General features: G+C 41.1%; 1 protein-coding gene across 1 annotated transcript in view; it reads right to left on the reverse strand.

Annotated features, from left to right (window-relative positions):
- LOC134215209 (folate-like transporter 3) overlaps window positions 1-18,010 on the reverse strand; it is a 57,021-nt gene that overhangs the window by 14,428 nt on the left and 24,583 nt on the right. The window contains exons 2-3 of the mRNA XM_062694434.1: window positions 14,741-14,828; window positions 325-538 (exon numbers count right to left, since the gene is read on the reverse strand). Of these exons, the coding sequence (XP_062550418.1) occupies window positions 325-538; window positions 14,741-14,828 (302 nt within the window). The remainder of the gene's footprint in view (window positions 1-324; window positions 539-14,740; window positions 14,829-18,010) is intronic.

Genomic DNA, 18,010 nt, shown 5'->3' on the forward strand with positions numbered 1-18,010 from the left:
TTAATGAAGGCTGAGTGATGCAACATTCGCATTCAAATTTATTTGAAAAAGAACGTCGATTTTTTCCCCATTTGATGTATTTGAAGTAAGATGAAACCCAATGCCATGAGGACACAATTCACGGAATTAATAGTGCTTTAAAAGATCTTGCGGTCAAACAATATTACAAGACGGATAGATTAGATTTTTTGGAACACATTACCAGCATAATGTAACACATGCGATCGTCGACAGAAAATGCCACTCGTCCTTATACTCTTCACTATCCATATTTCAATGCCCCCACTCATCCAATCTGAATCTGTTCCCATAAATCACACTTACCGCCCAGCGTGATGTAGTTCAGCTCCCGGAGATTCATGGCGCCGGTGGAAACAAGTGCCTGTCCAAGAACGCTTGCCAAAAACCGACCACTGAGGATGGCTGCTCGAGTATTTCCCGTTACCTGTTGATACTTATCGCGGCTAATCTTTGCGTAGATGTAGGTGTAATATGCCACCTCGGCTGCCATGAAGGTACCATACAAGACTTGGACTGCCTGTTGAGATTTGCGATGTTTGGAATTAATAGTTATTTGGTAATATGACGTATTAATTAATATAAATCTTTAAGGCAAAAAATTTAAAATGTGAATAAGTAAAATGAAAATGCCATTTATAGTTAATTCATAAATCCACTAATTTCATTTGTCAAGTACAATACCACCAATCATCTGGAAACATACTGAATAAACTGTGTGATACACACGAAGATGCAAAGGAAAGAATTCATCACACAAAATGTTATTCACAAGCATTGAATGGAAACATTTAATCTTCATTTGTTCAATGTTGGGGCAGATGATGAAAGCAGGCCTGCTTGCGACTGTTGGATAGAATTGAACTACAATTCCTGAAGCTGAAACACTGTTTATATGTGCACAAAGAATTGAAAGTTTACAAGAACAATCTCACAATTGACAATATGAAAAATATGGCGTAAGGATTTTTCAAGCGAATCCAAGTGTCACCCATCCAGCTGATTGTAGATTTTAATACAGTTCTTTATTAAAACCTGGTTGAATATGAATAAAACTTGGGCATATATAAGTTCGGAAGATTTTTACACAGTCATTGTTGTAATTCTGACTATATTGTATTGTCTGTATAAAAATAACATTTTTGTACCTTGCAGAATTGTATATGCTAAGATTTTATACAAAATATGAATATTTCGTTGAACGCTAATACGTAGTACTATAAAAATTGTAATTCTTCTCAGAGAAGTGCCAGAAAATAAGCCAGGATGATTTTTTTCTAAATCTTGTCTTTGTGCGCTGTTCTTCGGTGGTGTGTTAACTTGCTGCTGGAGGATTGAGGTCTAGGTTGGAGTGCCATGTTTAGACCATCCTCGCCAATATTAGTTGACAAACAGAAAGTCCTTGTGGATTGTTCGATCTTTCTTTTTGATCAGGGGGAATTTGGGACATCGACAAATCAATTGTTCTACACTGTTCACTACTCCGCAAAGATCACAGTAGGACCGAAAAGGGCCTTCAGGTTTTTTTTTGTCTTTATTTAGGAGACTTTCAGCCCGAGGCTGGCTCATCTCCGGAACTTCAGGCAAAGGTGGTTCCGGGGATCATACCTGCGAGAACTGCTTGGGAGTCTCACTCTATAGGGCAGCAATCACACTAGCGGATGAGTTCGTTCGCCGGAAGAGTGGCAGTGACAAAAAATGCGGTGGGTTCGGCGGAAAGGAGGTTGCACTGGGATGCTAAGCTGACCAGCTGGGGACTGAAGAGATTGGTGCTGTCAAATGAGCAGCTCGAAGTAGCTTGAAGTTGTTCCCGTCCTGCTCGTTCTTTTTTGCCAACAAATAAGCCAAAGCAGGACAGGGAGAAACTTCGAGCTACTTCAAGCTCTCATTGGACAGCATTATTGCTAACTGCCCTACCCATCATACATTCAATATGGCGCATAATATTTTTGTTTTTATTTCGTACCCGTGTCGGCCTGAGTGAAGGAAAAAAAATCAAATTGCTGCCATTTCGTCATTTTATGTCGTATTGGCCTGGTTTTATCACTGTTTTGCTCGTACGGATCCCAGAACTCAGAACATTTGTTGGGACTTCTGATGTGGTCCTCCTATCCGGAGTTATTTCGGTGTGTCACTGGGTCAGATGCAGTAAATTTGACCACAACTTTCTTTTTTGGCGCTATAAGTCCAGGAAAATAACGTTTATTTCGTCCCTATTTATACCATTCCGGTAGATTTGTATATAGGGATTATATCAAAGTTAAAAATCATGGTGACACCTGTTCCAGAAATGGCCAACAACAGTATTTGAAGGGACCGTTTGGGACCCGGCCCCAAAACAGACAATTCAAAATTTTCGCTTCATATTAGCTATATGAGAATCAAACTTTAGCATTTTGCAAGACAAGTGGAAATATGACATCCGGATATGATTCTGGGGACATTGGCCACCATGGGGTCAGTTCCGAGGCCCTTGAGTAAGCATATAAATCGGCCATTTTTGAAATGTCACAAACTATGGCAATATGGGTATCAAATTTCAGCATTTTGCAAGACAAGAATGGTTATGACATCCGGATATGATTCTGGGGATACTGGCCATCCAGAAATAACTATCGAAGCTCCAAGAGGTGCTTCAGGAAGCATCAGAAATGGATATTTTTAAAATATCACGCTGTGGGCAGATTAACCCATTTCGGACGCTCTTAGTGTGGCCAATATCCCCAGAAACTTATTTCGATATCACAATCCCACTTGTCTTGCAAAACGCTGATGCTTAATATCCATACTGCTAAAGTTTGTGGTATTTTGAAAAAGTCCAATTTTGATGCCTCCGGAATCTCCCCGAAGGGTCACGGAACTGCCATCATTTTATCCATTATCTCCAGAATCATATGGCCGTTTCTGGAACAGGTGTCACCATGATTTTTGGTTCTGACATAATCCCTACATACAAATCTACGGGAATGCTATAAATAGGGATGAAATAAACATCGTTTTCTTGGACTTAATCGTCAAAAAAGGAAGTTGTGATCATATTTACTGCATCTGATCGAATGTCCCACTGGAATAACTCCGGGAAGGAAGACCACATCACAAGTCCCAACATGTACTCTGAATTCTGGGATCCATACGAGCAGAACAGCGCTAAAACCAAGCTAATACGACATAAAATGACGAAATAGCAACAATTAAATTTTTTTTCTTCACTCAGGCTTGTAGGGTTAATTCATAGTGAGAAAACTTCGGAGGTATTGACGAGCTATTTTTCGCCATGAAATAGCTATGCAAACGCCAACCCCTTAACGCTGGGTAGACACCTTTGCGTGGTGTGTTACGATGTATGATCTACCACGGTCACATTGTCAGCTACAGGCAAATCCCGACCCAACGAATACCTTCCCCAATATCCAACTCCGTGGTACTTATGAGGGTGTCGCTGAGTCGGGGGCCTCTCGTTAAGTAAGTACTACATCAACACTTCCTTCCTCTCCCAAGTTACGGTGAAGATGGGCGTGGCCAGGAGTAGTAATCTTCATGCTAGATTGAAATCAAGGACCACACCCACCCTGATTTCTGATAGCAATCTGAATAAGGATCTCAAAAGAAAAACATGAGTATCACTAGTGTCCAATCTACGAAGTACACCGTAACTATGCTATGCTATGCTATGCTCAAATAGCTATGCAAACGCCAAATGCCCGAAAAATCTCAACTAATTGCAAGTTTTCCAATTGCCGATAATTAACACCAACTGCATACGAGCCAATCACCCAAAACGAGCAGCTGAAATAGGGTATACCACCCAGAAACTGGGTAGAGTGCCATTGTACGGCGGAAGACAGGCGCTTCATCCTCCTGAGGCTGACAGACCTCCACAGTGAATACATTTTCGAGGGCAAATACCCGACGGCCGTCATTAGGACCGATACTGACGCCATCGATTTTCCTTCAGTCATCATGCGAATAAATTTATTGCATAGTCTTCGTCTTAGTCACCGATGGGAACTTTGTGCCGTCGCCAAGCGATTATGCTTTGCACTTTGAATGAAATTCATTTCGGAACCGATTTCATTTCCAATCACTGCAGCAGCCACCCGGCGATGTCCGCTGCTCGGACCGACACTGACGCCATGATTTCGCTACCGATGCCACGCGATTATGTTTTGTGATATGAAAAAAGTTCGTTTAGAATCAACTTCTATTTGTTAGTCTTCTCAATAATACGTATATTGAATCACATAACCGAACACAGAATCACGCGGAAAAAAATCACTGGAGAGGTTGCACTTTGAAAAAATCATCTCAGCTTTATCTTCTTTCCAAATATAATGATGGTCCTGAAAAGAACCGATTTATTTAAATTATGTGCCTCACTTACAGCAATCACTCAACCGCATCTCCGACGGTTCCCCGCTACAGACGCCGTCGATTGCCCGATCCACCGACGATCACCTCCGATGCTGATTGGTACACGGACGTGAATGACGCGCGGTTGCTGCCGTTACCGCTACCGTAGCGAACAGTTTTCTGCTCCACCACCACCACTGCGACAGCCGGTGTCGCTGGGAGCGCTTCTGGACGCCCTGGCCCGCTCTCCATTGAAACCTTAAATTAATCTGATTTCCGTGTTGGGGATGCATGAACGGGATTGATTATTTCTAATTTTTTACCGGATTTGGAAGGAAATAAAATTTTCAATAGTTTAACGTTGATAATCAATAGTATCCATAGGTTTGGCAAATTGCCGAATCGATTGACAAGAAAATCTAGAAAATCCATTGAAAGATTTAGAAGCTATTCGCGTTCGAAATCTCTCCTAATTTCGTGACGGTCTCGAATTTGGCCTTCCCCTTAGACGTAGTTTACTTCAAAAACAATTCAATATGTACAATACAATCCGTTGAGGGTTTGTGGAAAACAGATTAAGTTGACCCATAGTCAACATTACCGAAATATCTTCTTCAATGGCACTACATTCCAGCTAGAGGTGTGCGCCGCCGACATTTTTGCATCGGCGCGCCGCCGTTTAAAAATTGTCACGCCGCTGATCTATAATTTTCCACGCCGATTCAAATTTGAAGATGTCCGCAGAATTTTGGAAGTGGAAGTGGAAATTCAGAACATTCAATGGATTTCCTGAATAATTTCCTGATCCATCACGTTGAAACACCAGAGATTTTTCCGTGAAGATACCAATGATTTCCATGTAAATCCCATACAATTTCTACTTGAATTTTTGAAAATCACTCCGTAAAAACTAAGAAAAACTTTGTGTGTAAATTGCGAAGGATTTCTCTTTGAAATCCAAAGAATTTACCATTGAAATTAATTTTTGAATGGAAAAGAGGCGTTCAGCAGAAAGCCATATGGAAGGAGATCACAAGGCTGAAAGTTGTTTCGCCGAATATGTCGTTTAACCGAAAAGACTATTTGGTAGAAGCCTCATCCGAGCAAAGATTGAGAGCAAATCGATAACTTGTTTCAATGTTGTGAAATAATGGATTATTATTACTTAACTTGATATCTTTTTGGTCGTTTTAACGGTTGAGTAACAAAACGTATAGCAGAAAAGTCTTACTGTGACATCAAATCGAAAGCTATTCCTGCTGTCATTGAGAGCAAATAGAAAACTAATTTTGATATTGGTTTCCGATAACAAAACAAGTACACAGTTTGATGTCATATCATGCAGTTTAGTAATCTACAGCAAAATTAGATCAAAATATGTAATCAATCATGATTATTCATATTTGAAAACAAATTATGAATCAATTTTAAGTCAAAATCAAAATATGTTTTATATATGCACTCATTACATTTTCATACTTTGCTAGGGTATCTAGCATAGAATGTCATTTGGTCGGATAGTTTCTTTGGCTGAAAGAAATGGTTAGATGAATAGCTTAATAGGCCGAAATAGTCATTTGGTCGAAAAGGCCATTTGACCGAAATGAACATTCGATCGAAAGTTCGGCTGAATCGGTCATTTTGGATATTTTCAACACATTAACGGGAGAATCTTTTTAATTTCGTCAGAAAATTCTTCAAGTTTTTCAAGAATATTCATTTGGAAATTATTTTCAGACTTTTCACGGGAAGTTGTTCAAAATTTCCTTAGGAAAATATTCAGAATATGCACGGAAAGTTCTGTTGAGAATTTTTCGAAATTTACACTTCCTCAATCTAGATCATTTAAGATGGTTAGTTTTTTTTATTCTTTATTAGATTGCTTTTTTTCGCAGGGAGAAGTTCATCACTAGACGGCTAGATTGGCAAAGCCAACTTTAAAACAGTTTTTTTTTGCAATATCCGCGGGAGACTGTAGAATTTTCACGAGAAAAACTCCGGCATTTCCAATTCTTCAAAGTTTCTGCAGAAGATGGTTCAAAATGTAGATTTCAACGAAAAATTCTTTGGAAAATTGCTTGGAATTTTCAAGAAATGTTTTTGGATTACTTCAAAACATTCTTTCTATTTTCGATAAGAAATTCTTGGGAAATTCCATTGACGGAAGGCGACAGACGGGTAATTTGGCACAGAAAGCCGTTTGTCCTAACAGGTCGTCTGGCCGAAAGCATCGTTGGCCGAACATGCTGTTTGGCCGAAAAGGAATGGGCCATTCAGCGGAAAATGTCATTTGACCATTGAACAAAATTTCGTAGCCTCTCTACTTTTAAGTCGATACTGGCTTTTAGGCCAAAAGTAATCTAGCCGAGTACCATTAGCAGAACTAAGCGTTTAACGGTAACTGTTATCTGGTCGAAACAGGTTTGACAGAAAATGTAGTTGAGTCGTAAGCGACGTACAGGAACATTTGGCCGGATTTTGACCGTAACAGTTTGTCCTAACAGGCTGAAAAAGTCGTTTGACTGAATACCCAACAAACAATTAGGGCTTTCCTTCTGACGAGTTTCTCATGACGAATTTTTTGCTGAAAGCTTCTCTTGGTAATTCCATAGATTTGTCTAAACTTCAGAGTAGTTCCCGAGGAAAATTACAATTAACTGCATATTATTCGGCAACTCGAAAACCTTTTTTGTTGAATATCTTGGCTGTGCATATGCACAGCACATGTTTCAAAATGGACAAATTGATATGAAATTTGCGAAAAAGAATCCACGTGTCTTGGAGGGACTGGAACTCTCAACCTCCTACTCTCTAGATAGGCGTGATAACCCCTACACAACAAGACCACTTAAAGGTCACATTTGCGGAAAAGCCATCAGAGTACAAACCTCCATCGCGGTTAGTTTTTTTTTGCAAATTGAATATCTTTCGGATGCTTGATTTGTCCTAATTATTTATTATTTATTCAGACTAAGGCCGAAGTGGCCTGTGCGGTATATAAGAGTCTTCTCCATTCGGCTCGGTCCATGGCTACACGTCGCCAACCACGCAGTCTACGGAGGGTCCGCAAGTCATCTTCCACCTGATCGATCCACCTTGCCCGCTGCGCACCTCGCCTTCTTGTGCCCGTCGGATCGTTGTCGAGAACCATTTTCACCGGGTTACTGTCCGACATTCTGGCTACGTGCCCGGCCCATCGCAGTCGTCCGATTTTCACGGTGTGAACGATGGATGGTTCTCCCAACAGCTGATGCAATTCGTGGTTCATTCGCCTCCTCCACGTACCGTCCGCCATCTGCACCCCACCATAGATGGTACGCAGCACTTTCCTTTCGAAAACTCCAAGTGCGCGTTGGTCCTCCACGAGCATCGTCCAGGTCTCGTGTCCGTAGAGGACTACCGGTCTAATTAGCGTTTTGTAGATTGTCAGTTTGGTACGGCGGCGAACTCTATTCGATCGGGGCGTCTTGCGGAGTCCAAATTACGTACGATTTCCAGCCACTATGCGTCTCCGAATTTCTCTGCTGGTGTCATTTTCATAATTGTCCTTAATAATTTCCAAATAAATATTTAGGAAAAAGGCAAAAAAATTAAGGGACGTGATAAAAAATAACGCCACGCCGATGCACGCCGCCGCCGCCGCCGGCTAAAATGACTATCGGCGTGACGCCGAAAACGCCGCCGCCGCCGACCAAAATTCTGACAAACGCCGCCGCCGATGAATATTGGACCGGCGCACACCTCTAATTCCAGCTGCAACTTGACCTATATTCAACTTTCCCAAATGAGTTTAATTGATTCAATGAAGCTAAACAGAAACAAAAATATCATGTATATCTTTGCTAATATACTTAATTTTCTAAATCCTTAATAATTAAAACGTAACACGCTTGCTTTTCACATACAAAGAAATTTACATCCGAAAGAAGAGTAAAATGGTTGCAAATAGACCAGTTTTCAGAAGGTAATTTTCAAATGCTTCTGATAAATCTTTATGAAAATTAAATAAAATCCATGATATCTTTTTATTCTTTTGTATACATAAAAATGAATTTCTGTTGGTCTGACTCTTACAGACTCAGAAACTACAGAACCAATTTCTGAAAATGAAAATTTACATGCAGAGATTTTTGGGAACCGGGCAAGGTTCTTAATATGGTTCAAGACCCCTCTCCTCTTTGGAAAGGGTGGCTCCCATACAAATGAAACACCAATTTCATCATAACTAGAAAATTGATCAAGCAAATGGAACCAAATCTTTTTTTTTTGTGTCTTTATTAAGGAGACTTTCAGCCCAAGGCTGGCTCGTCTCCGAAACCAAACCAAATCTGGCATGAGAAGATTTTGGAAAAGAAAAGATATGTTTCTGTGGTGGTTTGAAACCCTTCCCTTTTCTGGAAAGAAGGGGCTCCCATACAAATGAACCAAGTTTTTTTGCATAATTCGAGAACTAATCAGAGGATAAATCTAACTTAGGCGTAACGAAATTCGTCGGGTTTGTTAGTGAATAATAAATCATAAACATTCGCAAAATTATAAATGCGATATATGTTTGCGCAGATGGTTTGCGGAAAACGCGCTCAATAGATAACGAACAACGATAAAAGAAAGGCAAAAACTGTTCCGAATCATAACAAGCCATGATAACAAATTTATCAATACAAGTGCGATAAAACAAAATCAGATAGGCAGCCCCCACCCCCAGACAGAAGTGATGATTTTTGCTTTGTTTTCGCGCATTTTGTGTTGCGGACCGCACTGCTGTGTAGAACAGCTTGCAAATAAAGTCTCTCACGGTATGCTACATACCGTATATGTGAACAAAGACGATAAGTGAGAGACTTTTTAATTCTCTTTTGAATTCAAACCCTGTTTGGACATATTTCTACTCATTTATATCATGGTCTCATGCACACATTTGGAAAATATTCAAGCAATATCAACTCGCATATCGTTCAACAAAGTGCAATTAAGTATTGTTTATTTTTTCAATGTTTTTTTTTTTAAATAGGTATTCTATCTATGCTACCATGTATATCTGCAAAGACTGAACCCATAACTTGTTTTCATCTACAAACTCGGATTCGTGTTTTGCTCTCATCCTCAACCATGTCCAATATGAAACGTGCCGCATTACCGCGCACGGCCCGAAACCTGTACACATAACCTTAGTTCACAGTCTAAGCACACCACCTGAACACATAACCCAATTTTTGAGCTTGAACTCGAACCTGAGCAGAACTAATAAATTAACTTTGCAGCCTCCCGCGGAATGGTAGTCCGAAGCACTTTCTTCCCCAGCAAGAATATCCATAAGGCCACATGGAAATCACCTGAATCCGACGACTACCTCGTTGCAGTATGTCTGCACTCAAAATTCTCGACGGTGTACAACACGCGTCGGAGTCGTCCGCCGTGGCTAAACATTGGGCGGCTACAAGACGGTAGACTAGCCCAAGACTACGCGCAGCAGCTTGAAGTGACATTCCCAACGAAAGAGCAGCTTGGCATAGCATCTCTTGAAGATGGCTGGAGAGATATTCGATCCGCCATTGGCAGCACCGCAACCGCTGCACTAGGCACGGTGGCTCCGGATCAGAGAAACGACTGGTATGACGGCGAATGTGAGCAGTTAGTTGAGGAGAAGAATGCAGCATGGGCGAAATTGCTGCAACACCGCACGAGCGCCAACGAGGCACGTTACAAACGGGTGCGGAACAGACAAAACTCGATTTTCCGGAAGAAAAAGCGCCAGCAGGAAAATCGAGACCGTGAAGAGACGGAGGAACTGTACCGCGCTAATAACGCACGAAGTTCTATGAGAAGTTGAATCGTTCACGTAAGGGCCACGTGCCACATCCCGATATGTGGAAGGACATAATCGGGAACCTTCTTACAAACCATCGTGAGGTGATTCAAAGGGGGCGGCAGCACTACGAAGAGCACCTGAATGGCGATATGGCAGACAACGGTGGCGGTATGGTAATGAACCTAGGAGCACGCGCGCAGGACATGCGACTTCCGGCTCCGAACCTCCAGGAAATCCAGGAGGAGATCGGCCGGCTGAAAAACAACCCAGCCCCTGGAGTTGACCAACTACCAGGAGCGCTGTTTAAACACGGTGGTGAGGCACTGGCTAGAGCGTTGCACTGGGTGATTATCAAGGTTCAGGAGGATGAGGTTCTGCCGCAGGAGTGGATGGAAGGTGTCGTGTGCCCCATCTACAAAAAGGGCGATAAGCTGGATTGTAGCAACTACCGCGCAATCACATTGCTGAACGCCGCCTACAAGGTACTCTACCAAATTTTATGCCGCCGACTAACACCAATTGCAAAAGAGTTCGTGGGGCAGTAGAAGGCGGGATTTTTGGGTGAACGCTTTACCACAGACCAGATGTTCACCATTCGTCAGGTATTGCAGAAATGCCGCGAATACAACGTGCCCACACATCATCTATTTATCGACTTCAAAGCCGCATATGATACAATCGATCGAGACCAGCTATGGCAGCTAATGCACGAAAACGGATTTCCGGATAAACTGACACGGTTGATCAAAGCGACGATGGATCGGGTGATGTGCGTAGTTCGAGTTTCATGGGCATTCTCGAGTCCCTTCGAAACGTGCAGAGGGTTACGGCAAGGTAATGGTCTTTCGTGTCTGCTATTCAACATCGCTTTGGAGGGAGTAATACGAAGGGCAGCGATTGACACGAGTGGTACGATTTTCACGAAGTCCGTCTAGTTATTTGGTTTTGCCGTCGACATTGAAATCATGGCACGTAACTTTGAAAGGATGGAGGAAGCCTACATCAGACTGAAAAGCGAAGCTAAACGGATTGGACTAGTCATCAACACGTCGAAGACGAAGTACATGATAGGGAGAGGCTCAAGAGAGGTCAATGTAAGCCATTCACCACGAGTTTCTATCGGAGGTGACGGGCCACGGTGCGCCGGTAGACCGTTATTATAAAATAAAAATGTCCATCAAAACCAAGTACAGGGCTCGATTCCTGTGGTCATTCTGCACCTCTGGACCAATTTTTGAAAAAATCTCTAGGAGGAATCTCGAGAAATCTTGATTTGATGTGTTTTATTAAGAAATTTCAAAAGAATCTATATTTTACTTCAATAATATCTCCAAAATACCTCCAAAAAGTGGTCCAAGTTGTTTTCAACCAGTTTGCATTTGTTGCCTTTATGACAATTATAATTTTTTACAACTGACTTAACTCACCAAACTGACTTAGGTATGTTTTTTTTGTCAAACTTAGAGTACGGAAGTAATGGATGGAAAAACCAACAGCTTAAAGATTTGTTTAAAGTAGTGTAGTTTTTTAGCATTACATATATAACAGGATAGATCTTAGTCAGATTCCGTAACAATTGAATTGGCGGAGCTCTGAGATTTCCCCGCATAAGGACATTGGGCTGGTAATGACTCCACAGATGGTGGCAAGGAAATGCTTTTTATCTTTGCACTTTCACAAAATCCCGTAGAAAAATGCGATTTTGTGAGCTTGGCAAATCGAATGACATCTCGAGAACCAAAGAAAACATTAAGAAAAAATGTTCAAGAGAAAGAAAGAATGTGTGCATATTCTTTTGGTTTTGGTAACGACGAAGATAAAAAATTGAATTTTTGAACTTTTAAAAATAATTTAATTAAGAAAAAAAAAATGAACTTTTGCTCATCTACGCCACTACACATCTAGTTTGGAATTGTTAATACGATTTTCAAGTTTCTCGAGAAGCGCCATGTTGAGTAAATTTGTGGATGAACCAAATACAGGTGAACCAGGCATCAACAAATTGCATAGGGTTGACTAGAATCCCGATCTTTTGGATTACGTCACGGCAAGTTACTCTGCTTAAACATTAACAATTTTCTAATTAATATTTCAATCGTCAGGTTGAAGGATTTCAAAAACGTGAACGCAGGATACAGCTCTTTGAAACTCGAGCATGGTTTTGAAGAAGCAATTGATGACTCTGTTAGCAGCAGGAAAAAGCCCCAACTTCCATTCACGTCAAAGTTTAAAATTTTACCTTGAATTATCATGTTTCAGAGTTCTGTAGAGGCACTGGAAGAGGTCTTGGCTTACATATCAAACATTTTTTTCTAGTCCGCTCATTAGAACTTTGACAAGATTTGGCAGCAAAAATTAATAATAAGTGCTGTGATCGAGTATAACAGCTTCTAACTACTATTATTCTACACGAACCCTGGTCTTACTTCTCTAAATTGTGTACATAAACACTAAATTAAAATTAATTTTTACCTTTCATTCTATTGAACATGGAAAGCAACTTGGCGTGCTTTGGCGTTGTGCAAGACAATGGTCTGTGGCGGTGAAGGATGGTAGCTAAAGCTGGAAGGATACGATGGGCAGGGCATATTTCAAGAATGCCGGACAGCAACCCTGCAAAGATGGTGGTTACTTCCGACCCGACAGGTACAAAAAGAATAGAAGTGATGTCTGTGTCTAGGTGGATTATTCAGGGTTTTTGATGATATTTTTGGATTCTTATATGGATTCTTTTGAAATTTTCCAACAAAAAAGTTCAAATCAAGATTTCTCGAGATTCCTCCTAGGGATTTTTAAAAAAAATTGGTCCAGAGGTGCAGAATTACCACGGGAATCGAGCCCTGTACTTGGTTTTGATGGACATTTTTATTTCATAATGACGGTCTACCGGCGCACCGCTCACTGGTGACCACCGATAACGATAACAGCAGAGAAATTCGAAGACGCGTAGTGGCTGGAAATCGTACTTACTTTGGACTCCGCAAGACGCTCCGATCAAATAGATTTCGCCGTCGTACCAAACTGACTATCTACAAAACGCTTATAAGACCGGTAGTTCTCTACGGACACGAGACCTGGACGATGCTCGTGGAGGACCAACGTGCACTGGGAGTTTTCGAAAGGAAAGTGTTGCGTACCATCTATGGTGAGGTGTAGATGGCGGACGGTACATGGATGAGGCGAATGAACCACGAGTTGCATCAGCTGTTGGGAGAACCATCCATCTTTCACACCGCGAAAATCGGAAGACTGCGGTGGGCCGGGCACGTAGCCAGAATGTCGGACAGTAATCCGGTGAAAATGGTTCTCGACAACGATACGACGGGAACAAGAAGGCGAGATGCACATCGAGCAAGATGGATCGATCAGGTGGAGGACGAGTTGCGGACCCTCCGCTGACTGCGTGGTTGGCGAAGTGCAGCCATGGACTGAGCTGAATGGAGAAGACTTTTATGTGCAGCACAGGCCACTCCGGCCTTAGTCTGGTAATAAATAAATAAATATTTTGTGAAAAAATAATCGCTTGTAATGATGTTTTTTAATAAATAATATAATTGATTTCCAATAAGGATCCAATTCCTGATAATGACGAGAAACTTATAAAAACCGAACTTAACCATAATAACGCTCTTCTTGAAAAGCGTACGAAACATATTACCCTACTGGCCTACTGCCGCGATAGCCTTTTTCATAGCCATCGGTGTGGTAAAAAATATACCACGGCTGATTTTCATTCGGCCGCACATCGCTTAATTTTTTACGGTGGCGGCTGCGTCGAATAAGCGGCAACGTGGAGCTAGGTCTATTTCTATTAGGGGCTGTCCATATGGATAGGTTTTGGTCGGATTAGGTTATCCCCCTCCCCCAGCGTGTACAACTGCTCATATAAATTTTCAAAAATTTGTATGGATCGTGGACATTCGCCATACACCCCCTCTCCCCTAAACTGTCACTAACTAGGTCACAAACCGAAAGTCGACCATCTTAAATTCCGGAAATACACATATTGCATGGTCTCAGTCATTTCAACAAAAGGCAAGTCAGCTATTTTGAATTCCAAACTGACAATAAACGTCGATTTCCGGTCTCTTCTCATCGAGCCCATCTTGGCAATACCAATATTGCATGAGTTTCTGGTCCTTTTAACAAACTGACAATTGGCCATTTTGAATTCCAAAATGGCGCCTACCAATGATTTTTGGCATCTGTTCATCTGCAATACCCATATTGTATGAAGTTTGGTACTCTACAGAATAATCGTTTCCACATCCATAAAATAAGTGTTTTCCTTTCACAATTTTTAGCCGAATATCCGTGTTTAAAACTGTTTGTATTAGTATATTTGATGTCATGTTACATAAATTAGAAATCCTTTTGAAATAGTAAATTTGCATATATAACGAAGGGTTATCAAAATATGTGATCAATAATGAAGATTAATGTATGAAAACAATTTGAGATTTCAATTTGATGTTCTTATCAAAATATGTTTCCCATTTACTCTTTTTACAGACTTTGTTCGAGTATGTGATGCGTTCATAAAATGAATGTGCTAATACTAACCTGTAATGCGGCCAATGAGGTAGTCCATAGTAGCATAGACCATATAACGATTCCGACGCAAGCGGAAAATATTATAATCGATTTGTAGCTGCAGGTAAAAGAGCAAAGTGGAAAGTGATCTCGTGAGAAAATTAAAATGATTGAGAAATCTGAACAATCGATTGCAACCATTCGTTTTCATTTGATGGCCAATACTTTTTTTGCCAGAAGCTGAAATGCAGCAATACTCGCGATAATTATAATTTTAGGAGAGTCCCATCTGATGAGAAATTAATACGTTGCTAACAAGAATCAGAAGTAATAAGAGATAAATATAATAAACGTGATAAGAAACAGGCGTTTGAGCTTTATTTAGAGGAATGGCATGAGTGGTAATCATACTATTTTTTTTCCTAACACTTGGTTGCAACCTGACATATGCATTTTGGACCTCATCAGATTCAGTGTTTGGAAAAGGGGGAGGGTGTGGGGGGAGGTGTATTGCTTAGTCATCGATCAACTCAGTGTACCTTTTGAACCCCTTGGCCGATCTCTACCAAATTTGTAACACACATTCTTTATCTTAAGGCGATAGGGAGGTTAAACATGCTCTTTGAAAAAGAGGGAGGGGGTGGGGGGGAGGGGTTTTGCTTAGTTATCGATGAACTCAGTGTAACTTCTGAACCCTTTGGCCGATTTCAACTAAATTTGGAACACAAATTCTTTATCTTAAGTAAAAGACGACAGGAGGATTAGGGATGCTCTTTGAAGAAGAGGGAGGGTGTGGGGGGAGGGGTATTGCTAAGTTATCGATCAACTTAGTTTAACTTCTGAACCCCTTGGCCGATTTCAACCAAATTTGGAACACAAATTCTTCATCTTAAGGAGACGACGATAGGGGGGTTAGGGATGCTCTTTGAAAAAGGGGGAGGGTGTGGTGGGGAGGGGTATTGCTAAGTTATCGATTAACTCAGTTTAACTTCCGAACCCCTTGGCAGATTTCAGCCAAATTTGGAACACAAATTCTTTATCTTAAGGAGACGATGATAGGGGGGTTAGGGATGCTCTTTGGAGAAGAGGGAGGGTGTGGGGGGAGGTGTATTTCTAAGCTATCGATCAACTCAGTTTAACTCAGTTCAATCAAAGGTAATTGCCTATTTCCGGGGATTAAACCACCCGACTTGGACGTTAATTTACAATGTTATGAAAACTCATATGTGAATATGTACGTTATGTGGAAGATATTGATTTGAAAAATGTATTGGAGGTAACCACTTTCCCTTCGATGGGACTCGAACCCATGACCCTACAGTACGCTAGACTGGTGCTTTAACCAACTAAGCTACGAAGGACCTCCGTCGGCCTTCGCAACCTAGCAACTACTGAACGAGCTCGAGATTCCCAAATTGGACGCATAGTCAAATCACTCGCAATCCATTTATCAAGCCTATACTTCCACATGTGTATATACGTCCACATTAGAGGAGCGTGAGTACCGACTGGCAAATAGCTTACACAACCTCACTTGATCAGTACCGTTGCTGATGAAGAATGTGTATAGCCGCCAGACATTCTAAATACTCACGCTCCTCTAATATGGACGTGTACAACACACATGTGGAAGTATAGGCTTGATAAATGGATTGCGAGTGATTTGACTATGCGTCCAATTTGGGAATCTCGAGCTCGTTCAGTAGCCGCTAGGTTGCGAAGGCCGACGGAGGTCCTTCGTAGCTTAGTTGGTTAAAGCACCAGTCTAGCGTACTGTAGGGTCATGGGTTCGAGTCCCATCGAAGGGAAAGTGGTTACCTCCAATACATTTTTCAAATCAATATCTTCCACATAACGTACATATTCACATATGAGTTTTCATATCAGTTTAACTTCCGAACCCCTTGGCCGATTTCAACCAAATTTGAAACACACATTCTTTATATTAAGGAGACGCAGATAGGGGGGTTGGGGATGCTCTTTGGAAAAGGAGGAGGGTGTGGAGGGGGAGAAGTATTCTTTAGTTATTGATCAACTCAGTGTACCTTTTGAACCCCTTGGTCGATTTCCACGATTTTCTTTGGTCGATTTGGAACACACATTCTTTATCTTAAGGAGACGATGATATGCGGGTTAGGGATGCTTTTTGGAAAAAGGAGGAGGGGCATTGCTTAGTTATTGATCAACTCAGTATACCTTCTGAACCCCTTGGCCGATTTCAATCATATTTGGAATACACATTCTTCATATCAAGGAGACGACGATAGTGTGGTTAGTCTTTGAAAAAGGGAGGGTATGGGGGGAGGCGTATTGTTCAGAAATCGATCAACTCAATGTAAGTCTTGAACCCAATGACCGATTTGAACCGTATCAAATATTGTCTGTCTTAAGGAAACAATTTTAGTGAATGTGGGTAAGTCATTTGAAAAGGAGGAGGGTGTGAGAGAGGGGTATTGTTTAGTTATCGATCAATTCAGCATAACTTTTGAACCCATTTACCGATGTCCACCAAACTTGGAACCTATATTCTCTGTTTAAGGAAGACTATATCAGACTGGGTAGGAGTGTCATAGCTGAATGAGAGAGAGCATATTTATTAAAGGAACAGTTTAGTATACCTTTTCATCGCATGGGTCAATTCAAACCAAATTTGAAAACACGTATTACCCAAAGAAAACTATTATAGAGAGGCTGGGAGGGACTTTTGGAATGCGGGAGGTTATTGGGGTTGACATTGTACAATGCTTCCAAAACAAATTTCCTGAAATCCTCGAAAATAGCAAATCCTTGACAGTAACGTTTTCCCGGTAATAACATTTCCCCAAAAATGACGAAAATGATATTTCCCAAAAATGATTCTTACCGATACACATATCCCAGAATATGACATTTCCCTGAAAATGACATATTCGGGACCGCTTTGCGATTTGGGCGTAACTTATTTTGTAAACAAACATTGGAAGGCGAAATCCTGCTAAAACAAGCATTTCATGAGGAAACCACGGTATGGATCCGATAGATTAAGCTTTCCTCTACCAGATAAGGGAATTAGTTTAGGATGAAAACGCTTGCATTCTCCGGAATTCATTAAGCAATGTTTGTTTACAAAATAAGTTACGCCCAAATCGCAAATCAGTCCCGATATCCCTGAATGAAGCAGGCCATTAAAATAACACTATTTGGCCAGAGGTCATTCGACATGAATAAAGCATGCATTTGCTGGGTATAAAGAAATGATAATTGTTACCCTTCATCGAAATCATGGTTTACCCAGTGAAAAGCAATGATTAATGTGTTTCC

Source organism: Armigeres subalbatus, chromosome 2 (genome assembly GCF_024139115.2).
Source record: "Armigeres subalbatus isolate Guangzhou_Male chromosome 2, GZ_Asu_2, whole genome shotgun sequence".
NCBI lineage: Eukaryota > Metazoa > Arthropoda > Insecta > Diptera > Culicidae > Armigeres > Armigeres subalbatus.